This window comes from Prinia subflava, chromosome 4 (assembly GCF_021018805.1).
Source record: "Prinia subflava isolate CZ2003 ecotype Zambia chromosome 4, Cam_Psub_1.2, whole genome shotgun sequence".
In the NCBI taxonomy this organism is placed as follows: domain Eukaryota; kingdom Metazoa; phylum Chordata; class Aves; order Passeriformes; family Cisticolidae; genus Prinia; species Prinia subflava.
Genome location: NC_086250.1, coordinates 14,939,367 through 14,961,021, shown reverse-complemented (window position 1 = coordinate 14,961,021; position 21,655 = coordinate 14,939,367). Strand labels below are relative to the sequence as shown.

General features: G+C 40.6%; 1 protein-coding gene across 1 annotated transcript in view; it reads right to left on the bottom strand.

Annotated features, from left to right (window-relative positions):
• MTPN (myotrophin) overlaps nucleotides 1-21,327 on the bottom strand; it is a 32,180-nt gene extending 10,853 nt beyond the window's left edge. Inside the window, exon 1 of the mRNA XM_063395601.1 lies at nucleotides 21,126-21,327. Coding sequence (XP_063251671.1) covers nucleotides 21,126-21,197 — 72 coding nt within the window. The 5' untranslated portion in view covers nucleotides 21,198-21,327. The remainder of the gene's footprint in view (nucleotides 1-21,125) is intronic.
• Between the last annotated feature and the right edge of the window lie 328 nt (nucleotides 21,328-21,655).

The window sequence follows — 21,655 nt, the reverse complement described above, 5'->3', positions numbered from 1 at the left end:
GGGAGAAGGGCAGGCAAGCTAAGTCCTGGGACAGCACACAGTCAAGCCACAAAGTTCACAGTCCAAAGGAAAGTTAGAGTCATCACTTCTCAAGATTAGGACAGTCCAGCAAAGCTCTCACTTCCTTAAGCTTATTAATATTATTTGGCTCACTAGTTTATACTATAGTAATTTTTCTTCGTTTTTAAAGAACAAAACAAAGGTCCACTGTTCACTCCTAAGCTGGCTGTGGAATAAATTCCTGCTGGACAATGAACTTTGAGAGGGAAAAAAACCCCACACAAACTCCTAGTTTTTTAAGCTCCCTGTAAAGATGATGAAATCTTATTTATAGGGGAATACCTAGCAAAAGGTATGCAAATAAAGACATCCAAAACACTGACTACATGGTATTGAATACTGGCACTGAGAACACACATCATTAACATTCAAAGGTAAACATCAGAACATTTTAGTCTGAATTAGCAGAACTAAGGCATCATGTAAGTTACAAAAATTAAAAAAAAAAAAACCAAAAAACAAGTACTCCTATATTCTGCAATAAACCACGTCAAATATCCAGTTGTTTCATATGTGTGAAAAGCCACTGTAAAACAGACCACTGAATGTTATAAAGCTTTATCTGGCCTTTCCTAACACCAGTCCAAGAAATACAGAACTAGGAAAAGAAGATAAACCAATGTATTTAATATACAGGGATCAAACTCTGGCAAAACACTTGTTTCAAATGCAGTCACTAACACATGCACATTAAACTTGCAGAACTCTTCACAGATACTTTCTCTCTGGGCTTTAGATCTCCTATTTATATTGCCTAGGGCATCTCTCCCTAAGACAAGCAGTGGTTTTCAAAGTGAGGTGTGAAAATCCAGAGAGGTGTGCAAGACAGTTCACTGGGGTGTGAAAAGAAAATATATATTGCACTATTAATAAAATATAAAAATAGCATTTATTTCATCTTTAGTTCCTCTTTAATTTCCATTATGGGAGTATATTTTATAATGTACAGAAATACATATTGAAGTTGCCTTAAATATCAAGTCCCATTACCCCTGCTCAGGGCCAGGCTGGTCTAATGGAAGGTGCCCCTGCCCATGCAGAGGGGTTGGAGCTAAATCTTTAAGCATAAGATAAAGACTTGAGCCCCTGCCTCATAAATGGGACAGCTCTGGTGAAGGTGTGGCTAATTGTACCAAAGCAGTGAGACAAAGTGGTGTCTCGAGCCCTGTCAGAGGTTGGTGCAGGAAACAGCACACAAAGATTCAAAGAAAAACATTATCTCTGCATAAAGTTTTCCAAATTTACCGTGGTTTCGAATAATACTGGCCAATACATGTGATAACAAATGTTATGAGCTTGGGTATCAGTAATCTTATGAGGTGATGATGCTCAATACAGAACTCTGAGACAGCAAAGTAACCAATATATTGGTGGGCTGAAACTAAGCTGCTAAATGTTTGCATTAAAAATCACCATCCCCTGCAGAGGCACATGGTCAGAATGCACAAGAACTGACAAAATGGAGTATAAATTTTGCTTTACACTATAGGAGAAAAATCTTCTGTGCACTAGACCAAAAGTGACAGAATGACTCTTCAAGGAAGTTTATGGGACTTCTGCCACCTTCTAGAGTCTAACAGAGCAGCAAGGAGGTTAATCTGTGTATTTGGAGGAGATACAATTAAGCCAGGATCAAGGAATCGTATCACTCTCAAAATAAAATGTAGCATCAGTAAAAGGTCATGCTTCTCCTGAAGGATTATTTATTTTCACTTTCTAGAGTGAAATTCACAAATTCATTAACAATGGTGCAAATATTTGTGCACAGCTTTAAAAAGTAATTTGCTCCTGCAAAAGAAAAGACATGATCACCTCTTTAATGACCTTCCAGAATACATTGAGTTTACTCAGTCAGCCATTTAAGGCTCAGCCTGGCACAAACCACATGAGTAACATTTTTCTTTTCAGATCAAAGACCCAGGGCACCAGCTATTCAATAACATTAAAAACCCATCCAACCCATGAAACATCAGTTCCCAGGTATCTGCTTGAATCCTCTCTATTAAAATCTGATTATGGGTAAAGAAAAGCCTCTGTGAATCTCCAATTACTAAACAAGGTGACATAAAAGAAGACTTCTAGACCCTATTTCAAAAAGTCACATAAAATGGCTAACAAAAGAACATTTAATTAGAAGGTCTTTAAGAATCAATGTCAATTGAAATGTGGCTATCAACTTTTCACTGAAGAACAGGAAAATAAAAAATGGAAACTCATTTCCAAATACTTTTAAGAACTTTGCTTTTTAAGTAGCTAAGAGTAGGATTCATTATAGAATCCTGTGAATGCAACTATCACCCACTTTCTGTAATGGAACAATTTAATCCATAAAAAGATGTGTTCTAACTAATTTCTTAAGTGAATATTGTCAAAAGTATTTACTCTTGAACGTAATTCTTTCATTACCCTCTCTCTCACACATTTTCCTTGCTTTACCTTCTCTTGCCAATATACCTACATAAAACCCCTTGTTATATCTCATGTCCTTTTCCAGTTCAGCTCTAGTCAAGGCTTTGGCTTTTTTAGTTCCATCCCTGCACACCCTGGGAAAGTGCCTATGCTCTTCTTGGGTACCCATCTCCAATTCCAATTTTTATGCTCCCCCTCTTTCTTCCTGAGCTTAGAGAGGAGATCCTGACAGCCAATCTGCCCTCCTATATACCTGATGGATGTCCCAGAGTAATCTGGAAGGATCTGCACCTTAGCAGCTGCCCTGAATAAGTTGTGCCAAATTTAATTCCTTTTTCTTTTGCAGACTTTGTTAGAAGAATGAACCCAAGTTTGCTGACTTTCTCCCTAATGCGCATTATGACACCAGCTCCATGAATATGTTGGATGAACATGTTTAGTCATAAAGTACTTGTTCTAAAGCTCATTATTTTCCAGGGAGATTATCTAACCACACCAAACTGACTCCATCCTTCAACAGCCCCTGCCTTTCTGTAGCCTTTATTACACAAGGCTGTATTCCATGCCTGCCTCGGTCTCCCTTTATCTGCCAACTCTCTCTTTTCCCAGCTCCTGCCAGTTTCAGGAGCATCAACACTTAAAGCCAAATGAGCTAGACTCAAGTTTAACCTCATCTAGCACCATTCTGACACCCCTACAGCACACTCCAGGTTCTTCAAGCACTGCCTTATTTTGCAGTGGCACAGGAACTGAAACCAAACCTGAGCCAGGTGTTCATGGGAGCACTGTGGTTTGTCAGAAGTGTTGTTCTAGAACATTATTGCCGGGCTACAAATGTCACAGCTCACCCTTCACTTTCACACCAACTCTTTTCCTGTGTGGCAGCAACAGTGTTGCTACTTCCAGCCCGAGTTTGACCCTTCCCACCTCTGCACCAGAATTAGTGGCTGAATGATGACTCCAATGAGGGAACTAATCAGTGTGAGAATTTATCATTTTCTTCATCTGTTCCATGACTTGGCACCTGAACACAGCAGCAATTAGTAGCTGGGATTTGCACTGCAGTTCTACCACAGGAATAGAATTGTGGCCTCATTAAATCCTATTGCATAGGTTAACTGTATTAGTAGAGCAGTGCCTGTAATACTTGTGGCATTAAAATGCTCTTTCAGATTTAGAAACAACTCCATATCCCCATCTGTACCTATCCTGTCATGCAGAAATAACTGCATCTCCCCTTTTCATGCATTGCTTTCATTTCAGTTTTAATGAAGGAAATCAGATTCCATGCAGTCAGATGTCCTTAGAACGCAGGGAAGCGTCTTGGAGGAGCTACTGTGTAATTCCTGCCTTCACTATTCTAGGAAAGAAAGTAACTCACTGTACAGTCTGCTGCATTACTTCCATCTCTTTGCATACAGGGGATAGCCACCCTTACAGTGTATTAGATAACTTTGACATTTTAAACACAGCATCAAATTAATCACTGCTGTCTCACTGTGGAGGAGGAAAAGTAAAAAATCCTCTTTCTAGAAAGAAAAGTTTAAGTCCTATGGATGAGACATTTTGACTATTTTGCTGCATACTGAAAATATTACTTATAAAAACTTTATATTTACTGTTTTCCCCACAGGCTTTGTTTATGCTGGTTGTATTATTCGTTTTTAAAAATTCAAAGAGATTAAGTGAGATGGCAGAAGTAATTTATGGTGTTGGACACAATCTCAAAATATATTTTGCTATAAGAGAAATTATATTGGTATCCACTGAATGAAATCTTTCCCCCCCATGTAACTAAGTTTTAGTTTTTAAATCAAACTAAGAGCCTGAAATGTTAAGTTCTATGTTTTGAAGTGGAACATATATAAAATGAGATTTGAAATCACTTAAGAACAATGTATTTTTTAGTCTTCTGAAGGAAGAGCAAGCTTGGATAAATCACACCTGCAGAAAAAAATTATTAACCATATACTCAAACACTTTAGAAAACAATCTTGCACTTCTACAGTGGGTATGTGAGGGGCATGGGTGAACTGATTATGTCTTAATCTTCCCCAAACACTCTACTTCATTTTCTCAGGGTTTGAGTCTGCTCACACCCCTTCAATTATTCTCTGCTCTAACTTTCTCTGGATTCATTCATCACTGGAAAGACTAAAAAAGCCACAACCACACTCCCCTGCCCCTCAAAAATCCACAAACACCAAGTAAGTACTCTGAAGATGAAAATACATTATTTTGCCATTCTACTTAAATTCTCAAAATGGTTATATTTTAAGTACTTAAGCCAAAGTACTTTACTGCTTAACATGTGATTGTTTCAGCTGTAAGTTCATAGAGTTGTCAAGTGTTTACTGCTGCCACATGTCAGCTCTGGGGCTCGTCTAACCAAAAGTTACCTCCTAGAACTGAAGATGTAAACACCTTGACTGAGAATCCCCAAAAACAGTGCAGCAGAAACAACTGAGAAAACCACCCATTTTCTACAGACAAGATCAATCATTCTACAGTTTCTAAAACAACTGTGAGCTTAAAAATATTGCAAGTCAAGCACAAATTTCAGTCCTTTCTCAAACAGTAAAAACAAGATGATGTTTTTTATATACCTAATCCATGGGTCATAAACACTCATGGTAATGAGGGAAAACTCAAATACCACACTTCCTGAAATCTGACTAATAATCTAAAAATATAAGGAGAGTTTAATTCTACAAACTTGTCAGTCTAGTGACTCATGCCATTACAGACTATTTAAGGCTGAAAGGGAACTCTGGAGGTTATGCAGTCTAACATTTGCTCAAAGTAGGTCCAATCCTCCAAGGACCGAGGATTACAAAAGTTCTCCAGGCATAAAGTTTGATCATCCTCACAGGGAAGTATTTTTTCCCTTATACCTAATCAGAGTTTCTTGCATTTCAATTAGAACTGTCCTCTCTTACACTTTCATGTGCACAACTAAGCAAACCTCTATATATCCTGCCCTTTGTACAGAAAGATAACTATAAAATCTTCCCTTTATCTTCCTAAAAGGAAAAAACCCCAAAAAACTAACGACAAAACCCACAAAAACAACCTACCACAATTCTAACAGCATCAACTTGTACATTTTTCCCCTACCAATAAAAACAGAGGTAAAAAACCTTTTGTAATTTTTTCAGTAGGTCCTTTGCTCCATAAAGCAGTTGGTACAGATCTTCCTATGCCTTCCAGATTCCTAACTAACTTCAACTGAATTTCAACTCTCATACCTCCTCCATCTCTGTACTTTTGTACAATGTTTCTACATTCCTTCCAGTGGACCATTTTGCTTTCCCCATCTCAGTAACTCTGAGTATTTGTTATAGATTCCTCAAAATATGTGACCCAATGCAAGCTGCCGCACTGAAAAACACTCAGCATTTCTTCCTCTCTCATGTAAGAAAATGAGAGTTCCAAGTTCTAAAGAAAGGCCCCTGAAGGATCTTGAGCTTCTTCACTTTAGAAAGGCTGCAGTAACATCTTATTTGTATTCAAAGAGCACAAGTGCAGCTAAGCACAGATATAGTCTGGGCAGAGAACAGATCGAGAGCTGGCCTGGGGAGAAGGACTTGGTGTTGATGGATGAGAAGCTTTGACATGTCTCAGCAAAGGGTGCTTGCTGCCCTGAGTACCAAATGTACCATGGACTGGACCCAAAGCCATGGGTCAATTCTACCCCTCTTCACTCACCTGGTGTGCTGTGTTCAGCTCTGGGAAACATTTAGATAAGGAATGTGGATGAGAGGGTGGTGAGGCAATGGAACAGGTTGCCCAGACAAGCTGTGGATACCCCATCTCTGGAAATTTTCAGGGCCAGGGAAGATGGAGCTCTGCGCAATTTGGTCTAGTGGAAGGTGTCTGTGTCCACGGCAGTGAGGTTGGAGCTAGATGATGTTTTAAGTTCTTTCCAACCCAAACCATTCTATGATTCTATGAAATAACACAAGAAAGGGCAATCTGATCCTTCATCATAGAAACCTAACTTTCTATAGCTTTCCTCCTCTGAATTCTTCTTCCACAAATCAGTTGTTCAAGCACAGAACTGGAACCTCAAATACTCTGTTTTTCAATTAACTTTGAAGACTTGAGAAGAACTGAAATGAATATTATGAGTTCAAACACAAAAAAACAACACAGTAGGCTGAGTTTTACCAATGCAAACTCAACTGCTACTATCCCAGTTTTCTTACTATTGGAATTTTATCACTATTGAAACAATCCTTGGGCTTATGTGCTACAAGTACTAGATTTCCCATATGACCTTGTCGTGGTTGCAAGGGAGGTGAATTTTTTTTCCAGGGAGATGTGGGCAGTCCAATCAGTAATCAGCTTTTCTGCTGGCACCTAGATTGGTCACTCGGAGGTTTGGACACGCCTCTGAGGACACAAAGAGTTAAAAGCAGGAGTCTAGGGGGTTCGGCCTCTTTTCAGATCCCGGTTTCAGCAGAGAGACGTCTCCGGCCTCCTTCCCCTGCCCGGCCACGAGGCTGGGTGGGGGAGGGGAAACACGTGGTCAGGCTCAGGTAAGCCGGAGCCCCTGGGGTGGGGAGAAGAGAGGGGACAGGACTGGAACTGAGCTGCCCCGTCCAGGATGGAGGGGTGGAAAACTGTGGAAGTGCTTTCTGTGTGTGCTCACCCCCCCCCCTCCCCCCCCCCCCAAACTCCGGGAGAAGGTGCCCAGCCACGTGGGAGTTGTGGAGCCTGGGAGTGCCTGAGCCTGCACCCTGCCGAGAAAAAACTGTTAACCCTTGCTTGGCAGAAAGAAACTTTTCTTAGACATTGATTCTCATGACTGGTGGTTTCGGAGAGAGGGAAGCGGCCTGGGACCGAGATGATAAAGCATGATTGGAAGGAACCCGATGGAAGAATGAGAGGAGTAGCTTTCTGAGCTGGACTTCTCTTGCATAATGTCAGCCATGGACTGAACTTAAGTCTCTTTTGAACATAAACTGCATTTCTGGGTGGATGCAGCTGCCCCTGCTTTTGCTACAGTGACTGGCACTTGAAGAGTGGAGCGAGCAGAGAAAAGAGGGGGAGGGTGAGGTGGCGCCCTCTGCCCTCAGGGCAGACCTGCTCCTGGAACCCCGGCCCCTGGGTAAAAAGGGGGAGAGCTCGGCATGCAGCATCCTTAAAAAGCCCTGTATGTAGTTTTGGCCTATGAGACAGCGGTGAGAGCGCTGGACATAGGAAAAAGAGAGAGTCACCCTGGCAGACTTCTCTGGGCGGTGCCACGGGTGACATGGGAACACATAAGGAGTAGACCTGTGTGTTCTGGAGAACAGTCTGTGGTGCGAGAGAGACTCCTCTCTCCCTTGCTGAATTGAAGATTAGTTTGTTTTTGAGTGGTGATTGTTTGATCTAAAACCCAAAGGTTGGTCTGTGAAAAGTGATGGGTGGGGAGGTAGAAACTGGGAGAAGAAATGTTCTAAGAAGTTTTTATTTCTGTCTCTGTGTGTGTTTAAGAGTATTTCTGTCCCTGTTCTTATGTAATTAATAAAGTTTTGATGGGTTTTTTTTTTGTTTTCAAGATTTAAGCCTGCTCTGCTCTGTTCCTGATCACATCCCACAGGAGTTGTTAGAGAAAAAACATATATTCATGGGTGCATTAACATCTGGCCAGTGCCAACCCATGACAGACCTGAACTAGAGTGCTTTGCTGCTCCTCACTGTGCCTCTGGAGTGGTTCTGTGTGGATTCCATTCTGTAAACCTTTAGTTTGTCACCTAAAGCACTGATTCACGCACTGCCAACCCTATCTGCAACCTGCAATGAAAGACACCCACAAACCCCAGAGATGTATTTTTATAAAATATGTTGAAGAAATCTGACAGCATAATTTCCTTTAAATACTTTGTTATGGTAACTGAAATGAGCACCAGCCTGAAGCAGTTTTTGTGGGGTAGAGAGGTTAAACATTTGCATCTATGATATGAACTGGCACAGCTTTACACTGATACAGCAGACAGACCCTCACATCTGCCTTAATACAAATCTGAAGGTACCTGTCCACCAGTCCAGAACTTTAGACAAGGAAATAATTTATGTAAGCTTTTGTGTATTTCATCACAACACTAGTTCAATGTGCTGTTTTAACATTCCCATCTGTTTTAACTAAGAGTAAGAACACTCCAAATGACCAGCTCAAAACAAGTCAGTGCAACATATCATTTAAACTTCTGTACTTTTCCTATAAATGGAAAAATCTCTTGACATATGATGTCTCAGGGATTGCCGACCTAAGAACTGGGCAGAGCAGATGGAAAAGATACATTTCACGTTTCCACTCAAACTGTTTTATTGAAAACACTACTGAAACCATGCAGGAGGCCTAAGAAGAAACAAGTATTTTATCACTTCTGCTCAGCAAGTTTATTGAGTTTCAAGTTTTCTTGTCTCTAGCTTCTCATTCATAAGGAAAATGAACATGTTTCACTGATAGTCACTAATATTCAACTCAAGAGCAAGAGTGGAACCTGGTAAAATAGCTAATACCTCAAAGTTTGGGTTAAGCCCAAAGAGAAAAAAGGGAAGTAAAAAGATTAATGTTGTAAGCTGTGAATTGTTTATGATTTTAAAGCTGATTTCTTCAGTTAAAAACTTGCAATAAGATCCTGCCAGAGCCAAGGAAATCAACTCATTTTAACTGCAAGTAGGCAGTTTCCAGTGGCAGCTGCAAAAACTTTGTGCCAGATCAAAATTTTCATGCAAATCCCCTATATTTTCAAAAATTACTTACTTTCAGTCACCCAAAAAAATCAGTGTCACACGGCCTCACTGAGCCTGCACAGGGACAACTGCTGTTGCTGCTCAGTGGGTCAGCATATTCCAGCCATTCCAGGAGTTTTCCAACTGCAGCCTGAGTGGACTACAGTTGTCTGCAGACAACTGAACTGAAGCAAATGACCTAGATTTATTGTGTGGGATAACCACATTCCACTTGGAGAATTTCAGAAAACCTAGAGGTTTGTTGGTTTTTGTTTAACAGCTGAGAGCAACTGCATTAGCTAAGCCTTCCTACCAATGATTTCTGTGTTTACCCTCAGAGATATTAAATAACATCTTTTCAACTCTTCTGGGTGTTTTATTCCTTGTCCTATAAATTTTCTAACTTGAAGCAAAAAGGAATTTTCTCCCAGATGTCTTCTCTCTACCCTGTATGCTTTGGGAAATATATGAGACAAGCTGATTTTACACCTCCCCCTTATCACATCTCACTGAAACAAACAGAAATAGCAAAAACATCCTCAAGAAATCCTGTAGAGATAATGATCAAAAACTAAATCCAAGTTAACATATGTTGAAAAGGGAACTTGAATACAGACAGTTAAACCCCTGTGGAAGAGGCTGCAGACACGAGTATCAAATTTTCATTATTTTTCTGGATTCACTTCTAGTATTTGCTATTAGTTTAGCCTGCAATATCCAACTGAGCTTCTGTTTTTAAAAATATGAAAAAAAGGCTACTTAAAGAATTTCAGTACAACATTCCCCCTAAAAGATCCTCATCAGTTAATCAAAAAGGGATTTCTGTTCTGAGGACAGCGTGTCTCTCTCCAGGTGGTATTTTGCAGCAAGTTCTACAACCAGAGCAGACAGATGCAGGTGTCCATGTAAACAATAGATATCTACTTTGCAATTTTCTACTTTAGGAGAAGCCTTAATTGCTAATAATAACACCAATACTTGGTCTATAAAAGTTAAGAAAAAGAATTATGAACCTGATGATGAATTTTGCCTATTCTGATATGGTATCTAAAGTACTCTGAAAAAGCTTTTAAAGCACTGCTACACTTATTCCGGCTTAAGCCAAGAAAAAGGTGCTTAACAAGCATAGTTTTCAGGTTTTGTTGGTGGTAAACAAAGCTTATCCACCATAATCAAATGCAATCTGAAGTCCTTTGTCTCAGTCAAACGAATACAATTCCAGAAACAACTGCTAAATAAACTGAACTACTGAGCCATCTGTGCTTCAGTTGTATCAGCATTTTGGGAGACAAACAAACCTGATACAGGAGTTGTTCTGTAGAAGAGTAATGAACCAACTGTTTCCTAGCTACAGCTTCTAGAAGCTCATGATACAATCCCAGCTTCCAAGATGTGCCAAACACATATGTTATTAAAAACAGTTGTTCTCCCCTCCCCAAAATCCTTCATCTGTGCAAGACTTGAGTGAGAAATAATGTAAAACACTCACTACTTCCACTAGCAAGGGACGAAGCAGAAATGAAGGGCCCAGTTGTGCAGCTCCTCTTAGCGCTTATGAATTTCCATTTGAAACTTTGGTCCAAAATTTCCATTTATAAATTTGTTTCTTAGGCAACAGTTCAGAGTAATGGCAGCAACTAGTTCTGACAGAATAAGCTGCCATAAATATAAATAAATATATTTATTTATAAATAAATAAATAAATAAATAAATAAATAAATAAATAAAATAAAGATACCATTACTCTCTGTTCGGATTATCTCTTTAACTGATGAATGTTTGCACAAAATATTCTGGATCATGAACCGAAACAGCCAATGATCAGACACTTTCCAAACTGCCTCTGCTTAGAAAGATTGTTAGAATTCGGAATTAAAGTTAAAATGCTTCAGTTACAGCACCAGGATTCACATGTCAGCCCTGATATGGGGGCACAAACATCAACAAGTCTTTAACTAATAATTCTAAAGAACTGTAGATCAATCTAACGACTTTATACCTTAAGGTGACATAAACTAAATGTTCACTCTAAAGAGATGTGTTAAGCACTGCATCTATTGAACACAGTCCATTGTCCATTTTCACAGGCAACACTGAGCTGGCCTGAAAGGGTTGGATTTTTTATTCCAGAAGTGATTGGCCAGGCTCCATGTTTTCCCACTGTATTTTGGATGATACCTACTCTAAAGGTATACTAAGCAGAAGATATTCCAGCTCACACGGGTGCCAGATGATTGCTAAACAGGAGCCATCAACCATACATAAACCAGGAATCAGAGCAATCATTCTGTCTCAGTAATCCAGTACTATACCATCAGCAAACTGACAACAGATGACATGATGAAAACAAAAAAATCTACCAAACACCACCTGTTCCTGCAAAAAGGAATTTTTTTCTCAAGTTTAACATGTCAGAAATTGCTCCAAAAGTTAAGCAGCTGAGCAAAGGATCCCAGCCACTACCACGCCTTCTGCATTGAGTTGTTAGCTCCCAATTAAAACACTTTCAGTTTCTGGAAGAAGCCCACATCAAGTTCTGTATTAAACAACTCAGTACATGTTTGTCCAAGGAATGAACAGGAAGTGGATGTTTTCCTTTGAGGCAAACACACGGCGCCAGCTACTGGGTTTCAGTTTCAATGGATGCCAGCTTGATATTTTAAATTCTCTGCATGACCTAAAGACACAATAATTAAAAAAACCCTGCAACAATAATAAATGTGAATTCTCAAAGCTCAGTTTGTACTCTATCAGGAAGATATGAGAGAATAAACAGGAAGATGAGTGTGTCTCCCAAAGACTATGGCTATGGTTAAACCCCCCTGAATTTAAGTGCTTTAACTAGAGCTTAGCACCATAACCAGAAATTACTTCTCCAGAAACTGAACAAAAGATATGTTCAAGGCAAAATCAAGTGTTCTATGAAATCCAAAGCAATGAAGCTTAGCTTCTAAAATAGGTTTTCCTGTAAGATTAACAGGTGTTATTTTCATGTGCACACTGAATTTACATTTTCTTCATTCAGCAATGCATAAAAAGATATGAAATGTCAAAAGCAGCATTAATGAGCTCTAGAAGTTTTGTGAATTAACAGTTTTGTTGACACGATGAAGCAGTTGGTGATTGGAATCATGAAAAAACAAAACACAGAAGCAAAAAAAATCCATCAGAAAAGCTATTTTTACATCCATAAAATAAACGCTGCATTCTAAGCAGTATATACTTTAAAATATATGCAGTAACATCTACAGAATGGCTCCCTAAACCAATTATACACATTTGGAATAGTCAGCTTCATGTAATAGTTTCATTCAAACTTAGAAATATTGCTACTGCATTTATAAGTTTGAAATAATCCACCTACAAAAGTTAAGCTATTTTCTCTAGATTTTCAGGAATTACTGTTGAAAATGCTTTAGTAAATACAGTGTACTAACTTGTCACAGAAATGGAACTAAAGACTGTATTTCATGTTATACTCTAATTAGAGGACCCTGTTTTGAACATAATTATATTTACTGTCATTATACCTAAGATAAATTTAAATAACAGACAAGTACTCTTCTTATCACCAGCTAAATTCAGGTTCTTTAAACCATGCTAAATAACCATTACTTTAGCCAAGAAACAGTTAACAGCATTACTGAAGTTATTGAGAAGTCAGCAATCCAAGAAATAAAGATTCTCACAAATGCCTCACTTGAGTACAAAGGATTCTGTGGGGTTTATGGTGGGCTTGTTTGGTTTTTGTTAATACAGGGCACACACAGAAATGCAGATCTCACCTCACAGGAACTCTCCTGACCTCTTTCTTATTTGACTTGAAATCTTCTACTTTCAATTGCATTACCTGAATCAAGCACTGGAAGTATTTTTGAACAAACAGAAAAACACTTTTTAAACATTTATTGCCTATGGTATTTGCTTTCATAGTGTCATTAACAAATCAGTTTAAATGAGAGATGCTGCTCTATGGACAGCTCTCTCTCTCTATAGTCTCAAATGGCCTAACAGCTCATCTTTCCTGCTTGGAGTTAATCACTAATTTATAGGTCACAAGTGTGTTAAAAAGCAAGATCATAAATGACCAGAGTTTGGGAAACAAAAGTATCAGTCATTCAACAATAATTATCACCACTTGATCTTAGCTCATCAGAAACTTTGAGCACACTATTTTGTTTTATAAACTGAGTCAGAACATTCTCTGAACTTTGGCTGAAAAGTGTGACAGGGCAGACTCCAGAACACATATCTAGTGATGTTTTGGTCTGCTCAGCTTATTACCCCCTGCATGCAATTACTCTCTTTGATTTCCAAAGCGTACCTGAATGCTAAGTACAAGCATTTCACCACTTCCCGTCTGGCCTGTAACCACTGAGCAAGGCAGCATTGTCGGTAAGCAAAGACAAAACTGCAGACCATATTCTAATTCCTGGTGCAGCAAGAAAGACAGAAAAATTCTTTCTCTGAAGAAATGCAATGCCCTTGGCAGACAATGTATCTGAACTGAGCTACAGAATTACACTGCATAAGCAATACTAATAAAGTCTGTAAAAATGGGCAAAGTGCTAAAAACACCAAATCCCAAGTCCCCCAAGCTACTTCAAAGCTATATTCGTGTGCATTGTGAATTTTCAAGACCATATTTTTCTTTCCCTTCCTACTCTCCCTCATCATGATTCCAGTTGCTGTTGGGAAAACAAATTATTTGCTACCCTAGTTTTTATTAAAAAGAGAAATTCCCCCCAAAAAACCCAAAAACACAACAAAAAAACCCCACAAAACACACACAAGTACATTCCAATCAAACAGCAAATTAAGAACCGTACCTTGTTCACTAGGGCTTATTAGTGCTGATTGCATTCCAAGTCAAAATGGCAGCACTACAGCTAGCAGTTCCTTAACCATTTAAATGAAAGTATTGTTTCCCTCCCCACCTGTGGCCTGTGATTTTAGAATTTGCCATCACTGGTCACAATCAACATAGGCTTTAACACCAGTATACTATAAAAAGAAGTTAATCTCACATCCAGCATCCAATAAAGGTTTTAAACTCACTTTAATATGAGCTGTGCTGATTTGTACCTACCCCTCCTCATAATGAGCTAAAGCAGAAAAACATCTAATTGTTCAAAACTGCTGAAACTGCAACTTGTAAGAAAAACAACTGTTGTATAACCAACTGGCCAGTTATTGGCACTTACTAATTCCAACTCGTGCTTTTGTCCTAGCAATGTATCTGTCTATGGGAATGACAACTATGTCTTTCAACAGAACTGCACTGGGAAATTCAGCATTCACTTTGATGATCCCCTATGAAGGGTATGAAAAATTAGGAATAATTTAACACAAACCTTCAACTTCAGATCTGGGCAACTTAGGTAGAAAGAAGTAACTTTGCTCACACTTTTGTGCAGACACATTCAGAAGTTCAAACAAGCGTAAACATAAAGCCATAAAAAACATGCTAAACTCAAGTGATGCTTCACATAAAACTATCCACGACTTCAGCAATACAATCGTATACATTCCCTGCTCTCCTGTATCTTTCCCAGATTTTCTCTTCTGACCTTTGATCAAACATAAAAATTCTTGGACATGAGAACCCTGAGTCCACAATGTTCTCCTTGAATTAAAGTAGAATATTTGACCTTCAGGTCCTGATATCTTACCAGCTAAGCCCATGGTCCTTCAGAAAAAGCACACAGAAGTTGTTTGGTCTATTGAGAACTACCCAAAGGAATCCTTATTTATGCATTTTGACACTGCTGCAAGACCCACTCATTCAGTCTTTTTTACTTATATGGCCTGCATGAGTCACCAATGCCACAGCACCCAAGTCAATATTCACTGCACAATCTTCACATCTAACACACTTTCCACATATTATTCCAAATGGATACAGATCCATACCACTGCAGAACTGTTCTCTTGGAGTTTTAGAAAGCTTAGCTCATCTCATGTAAGCCTTCTTGTTGAAGTCAAAATTAACTAACTGAGCTAGACTTGAAAAACAAGGATTTATGAAAGATAAAACTGATACAAGTAGGAAAAGTGTGGTAAGAATAAGGGAGGGCAGAAAGAAGAGCAGTAGAAGTAAATATTTTCCTCACACCACTGAATTCTCTGCTTGTTATTCATAACCTATTCCCAACCTTGACTGTCATACTTAGGAATGCATATGCTGTATACCACAAACTTGGACAAAACAGGATATATTTCAGAGATAAAATTCGCTTTTAATTTAGGGAATGGGATACATTAGCATATAAGCAAAAAAAAAAAAATTGATGTTTTATTAAAATCTGGTCTTAATAACTCTCTCTACTTTTCACAGCAAACACCCATTAGGCACAGAACAAGTCAGCATGGTAAGAACAGCCCAGACAGAATCAAGTAAGGAAGTGCTTAACTTGGGGTTTTTAAGCATAGAAAGGTCAATTATGAATCACTTAGGCAATATATTAAAGCCACCAAGATTTTCAGAGCACAGAAGCAAACTCAGTGAACAAATACACCACAGCCTGCCATCAACAGTTCAAAGAAAATATTACATTTAGCAGTTCCAGATCCATGATCATTCAAATGATCACAGCCGGAATGAGCTGTTTACATTTCAAATTGAAATGACTGAAGAATCAGTTCTATCTGTACCTTCACAAAAAACAAGGAGAGATTTGAGAATCCTGGGATGTTCATTCAGTCAGTGAGTCACATTCCACTGCAATGCCAGGTTTGCAGGCAAGTTTGTTACTCCATGCTGCACCTATAAACTACTTAAGAATTGATACACAAACTATTATTATCTGTGAATAATTCTTTGTCACATGTCCTCAGACTCTCTTGGATCAGACTGGGGAAATTAATTAGCCATCCTGAAGAGTTTGTTTTCAACAATCCCATTCATTTATTGTACACACTACTAAGTGGGAGTCGTGCTGTGTTTTTCTGAAAGTTTTTCTAGTACATTCCTGGAATTTTGGTTAAGAGTAACTCCACCATGAATATGAAGCCTGCTAATGGTAGGTTACAGTAGCAAACAATTCTCTTGTTCCATGAAAGAAGGAGGTCATCATGTTCAAACTTCCAAAATGTAAATTGAACACTAAGTTTAATTAGAACTAGGCAGTAAAACAAAATTATCTTTAGCAATCACACTTCAGCAGACCCAACAGTAATCAAGTGGAAAATAACTGAACTCCTAGAATCTGCAGATAAAGACAAATTCACATAGTAAAAGTGCTGGCATAACACTGGGGAGTTACAATACAGAGATATCCAAGAGGCCTCACAGGGAATAAGCTCAGTCCAGCAGCTCCCAGGTCAGGACTGATATGCTCCTAGAGAAACTAGTGAAGTACAGCTGCCCTGCACTGTAACCCAGACAGGCTTCCAGGCTGTCACTCAAGAGCAGGAAACCTGTTACCTGACCAGAGGCAATTCAGGTATCAACACAGCCACAATAATAATGTGCACTTCAGCATCCAGCATGATGAGACAAGGAGAATTGCAATGTACCCATGGTATGTTTTATCTGTAAATCGAGTAATCCAATCATATATAACAACCATTTAAGCACTCATTTTCATTTAGTTTGTAACTGATGGTGTAGAATTTATTGGAATGGACACTGAAAAGAGCAGAGGTTACCCTCAAGAATTAAAAGTTATTACTCCACGTTAATCTTTCTTCTTACAGATATATTTAATTCTGTTCTCTTTTTCACAACAGTTAACTATACCTCTGACTGCTGTTTCTATTTCAAAAAGGTACTTCTCAACATTTTTTTTTATTTTAGCCTTCATAGTTAAGCAGTAATCAAGTTTTATGCATTTCTCAAGGCATGTATTTAAACTTCATTATATCCCAAGGAACTGCAAGACTGCAGCATCAGTTTTGTCAAGAACACACAGGTGGTCACTGTTGCCTAACTGAGTTACTGGAGGTCCTCCAGGAATTTGCTTTTGTTTGTTTTGTTATTTAAAAAAACAAGACTCCACACCAGAAATACCTACTAGGCCACTTTCTACAAACATCCATTTCACAGCCTGCCATCACTTCAGCCTCCCAGTCCCCAGTAAAAATCTGGTGCTTCCAGTTTGGTTGCCTGTCCTATCTTCTTATGGTATTAGGTTAGTTGATTTATCAAACTTAACTGTAAGCAGTGGTAGGTTTAGGAAACGATGGAAGGGATTAAAGCAGCTCATGAAAGTGGGGAATGCTCAGTTAAGCTATGGGAGAAGAAATTACTTCAGAAAAAACATTTATTGAAACCTCTCATACAAATCTAAGTTTATCTTGCCAAAAACTTTATGCCTAGTGAATAAAAGAAATTGTACTCTGCTTCAGAAATCTACTGCTGATTGGAAACGCTTTGTCCTGATAGAGAAGTCCTTTCTAAGCAAATGCCCAGTTTATCTAATTGCACTGGGGAAGAAGGCTAAAGAAATGGAAAAAAGAGCAAACACCATTCATGTTAAGCAATTCTGTAGGCTTAATATAACTTGCTCTTCTTCTAACTAGTACTTTTTAATCCACTCCCTACCTTGAGGGAGGTAAATTTCTTTCAGCTGCATGAGTCCTCCTCACCCATTATACTGCACATTTGATTCAGCTGTTCCCAGGGAAGTTTCTGCTTTCTTGAGGAATTTTAAAAATTTGAGTGGATGTACGTGGGAAGAGTGCAAAATTCCTTCAATCCCTTAGATTCTTGTAGGCATCTCTGAAGCCAACATATGCTGGCTATATTAACAAGGAAGACATCAAAGAAAGCAAACAGTAAAAACTACTTTTTAATCTAGTCATCATAAAAATAGCTGACACTGTACTTAACTGCTGGCATAACACACTAGATACAGTATTCCAGGAGAAATTTGCATTTACCATAAAGAAAAAGTTGACACTGTTGCAAGTTGAGAAATGTAGATTCTAATATGATGGCTCTTACAAAAACAGAAAGAAGTCTTACAAGACTATTCAATCTATAAAAATAATATTTCATACTTTCATCAAATAGAAGCCACCAGTATCTTCCAAATGCAGACTGGCAACACTGAGATCTCTTTTGCTAAGCAACAAAGCAGCATCATTTGGCACTGCCTGTTTCACTGACACCCCTCAGAACTACTCTTTCTGCATAAAGTCTTTTTTCCTGAAGAAAATACCTTCAGGAGAAGATCCCTATGTAGAAAAACATGTAACACAAATGGAGTCCCTTGCTTCTGTTTCTGTATCCCTTCTTTGCCCGGGAACTGTTCAAGAGGCAGAAACATTTTCTTTCTTCTTGGTACTTACTAGCCAAACCTCAGACTAAAAAAGAGATTCTTATGACTCCAAAGACAGAACCTCCACAGCTTACTACACACAAGTGAAGAAAAGTCCTGTCTGATTAAAAGAGTTCAACTGCTACAGCTCCACTGATAACATCCATTTATATTGTTATTTTTAAAGCACCCAGGGCCACCTAGTTAGCATTTCAAGCATTATCATTCAGTTAGGAAACAAAATCAGAGGTCAAACCCTTCATGTAGTAATTGGTGGCAAAACTGCAAGATCACAGCTAAAGGCTGTATTGTTTCCAAACAAATAATGAGGAAACAAGACTAGAACAAGAAACAAAACAAACGAGAAGTTGGGAAACAAAGGTTTCAGGAAGACAGACAAGGAAGAATTTTATGAAGATGCAGGCTGCAAAGATATATGATTGCCTCCCCCATTACAGGGGAAGTTTATATAAGTAAAATTCCTGAACATTAAATCATACTGAGAGCAGGAAAGCAGCAGGGAGCAGAAGCCATATAACTGATAAGGAAGAAAGTCAGAAAGAACATACAGCACAGAACAGATACTTTCCTGAGAACTCTAACTACCAAAGCATGATTTGCCTTCACATATTTCATTAATCTCAGAATTGAGACTATGAAGTTTCAGCTGAGACTTCTCCTACATGCAGATGATTTAGGGAATTCTCTTGCCCCTTCTCAACGTACATTTCTTGTTGTACAGCAAAACAAACTCATTCTTTTACCCTTTTCTTCCCTGAAGGCACCCCCTCTAATTCATTCACCTTCCCAAAATCCATCTACCTCCACCTCTGTAAAACTTACAAAAAATTACAAACCACTAGGAAGGATGAGGATAAGCCAAAACTTGCTTATATAAGCTTTGTTTCCACAGGAAACCAGCCCAAGAGTTTACTAGCCCACAGCTTGTCAAGGAAACAAAAAGGACTGAAAACTTTGACTTCTTGTAGGTTGTTTAACAACTGAAGATACAAGACATACTTCCAAGAGGGAGAAAAGTATGAATAAGATTAGATCACAAACCAACAGAAAACACCCAGAGTTTACTCAACTTTTACATTAGAAGCAGTTCTACAGTGTACGAGTGCTGAAGGATTGCACGCTCCTTTTACACTAATCATCTAACCCCTCTGACTATCTCTCTTTTAAGGATTTCTGCCTCATTAGTGCAGTTAGATGATAGCCTTCAGCCTCTTTACTACAGCAGCATCCAGGCTGGCTCAAGCCTCATTCAGTAGCAGATGGAACCAAGTATTTGACTCGGCACTGAAGCAGATGAGGAGTGATCAAATAAATCCATTTGCAACAAGAGTTGCAGTGCCACTCAGGAAGAGTGAGAAAACAAAAAAAAACCTTTTTAACTAGTACTGCAGTGAACCTGTAGATATAAACTGAACCAAGACAGTTACCGCCAAAGCTTTAAAGCTTTTGCCTCAGCAAAAGATACACAAGGATCCAATAATTACTAGCGTGTAGTGAATTTTCTAGACATGGAAGTCCTTTAAAAGCTGTAGGAAAATTCCAAATATGCTGCTGACACACTGTAAGACCCCAAATCTGAGAAGATATTAGACATACCAATGTATTACCCAACTTTATTACACAGATACAGGTACACAACCTTTAGCAAACAGCTGAAGTGGGATAATGACATTATTCCCAGATATTTCCTCTTGAACTTTATAGGCAGAGCATGTGAGTGCACAGCCACTTTGATGCAAAGTCCAGAAGCTTAGCTGGAACCGTCAGAGAAGACTATTCAGGCTAAGCTGTTGGACTTTGTACTAAAGCAGCTGGAAGTACTTGCACACTTTTCCTTTTGCCAGGAGCGCTACAAGTTTGAAAGTTGACAACTGGAGTGGAAAGAACTTAAATCATCGCGGCAAGTTGTGTCAGCACGTGTCAAGCTCCCAGAGACAATCATTAACTTGTTCGCAGATCTGAATAATTACAGGTAAATTAGATGTACACCTCTGCTCTGATGTAACAGTTCCCAGAAAAGATTCCTGAACAGCAAGGACTCACTGAAGCAGAACGTTGCCCTTCTGTACTTTTCCCACAAACCTCCGTGACAACAGAAGGCAAATGAGGACAGAAGGCAGCTTTCAAAGACTGCCGTGTACCTGAGGACTGTTCAGCCATCTCACAGGTGTCCGCTGTTCCTGCAGCCCTGCCCTAACCAGGTATCAACACACTTCCCACAGGGTTAATGAATTAAGCCTCAGCACACCCGGTAGCTTAGCATCACCCTATTAAGGATGAGCCCTGAGGCACAGAGTGGAAGGATAACCAAGCCGGAGCCACAAATCCGCACAAGATCAGCGAGGCAGGACCGAGATCCTGGCTGTCGATGCACGAAGTTCCGCGTACGGACACGGAGTAACTCCACCGGCATGCGGGAGGGGCGGCCGGGGGCAGGGGAGCAGGAGGAGGCCGAGGAGCCGAGAGGCCCCGAGGAGGGGGAGGGAGCCCTCAGCTCCGCACGGGGCTCAGCCCGCGCCCGCCCAGGCCGCGGCTCCCGCCGCCCCGGCCCCGTCCCGGGGGCTGCGCGCACATCCCTCCCTCCCTTCCTCCCTCCCTCCTCCGCCCGCGGCGCCGCCTCGCCCACCCCGCGCCGCCGCCTCCTCCTACCTTGGCCACGTAGTCCTTCACCTCATCCAGGTCTCCGTTCTTGAGGGCCCACATGAACTCCTTGTCGGACATCGCGGCCGCCGGGCGGGGGGACGCGGGCGGGCGAGGCGGCGAGGGGCCGGCGGCAGCTGCCGGGAGCGCGGGCGGCGGCGCGGGCGGCGGGAGCCCCTCCCCGGCTGCCGGGCGGGGCGGGGCGGGGCCGGGCTCGGGGCAGCGCGGGAAGGCGCGCGGGCAGCGCGGGGCGGGGCCGGGCCGGGCACGAGGCGGCGCGGGCGGGCCCGCCGGGGCGAGGAGCGGCTTCACTCGCGCGCGGCCGCGCTTCCGCTTCCGGTGCCCGCGTCCGGCCCCCGCTCCTCCGCGACGCCCACGCGGGACGGCGGCACGCGGCGCGCAGGGCGCATGCGCGCGCCGCCAGCGTGCCCGCGTCCCCGCAGATACCGTGGGGGAAAGCGGAGGGGAGGAGGGAGCGCTGCGCATGCGCCCTGAGCCCCGCGGTTGCCATGGAGACGCGGCCTATGGCGGGCTCGCCG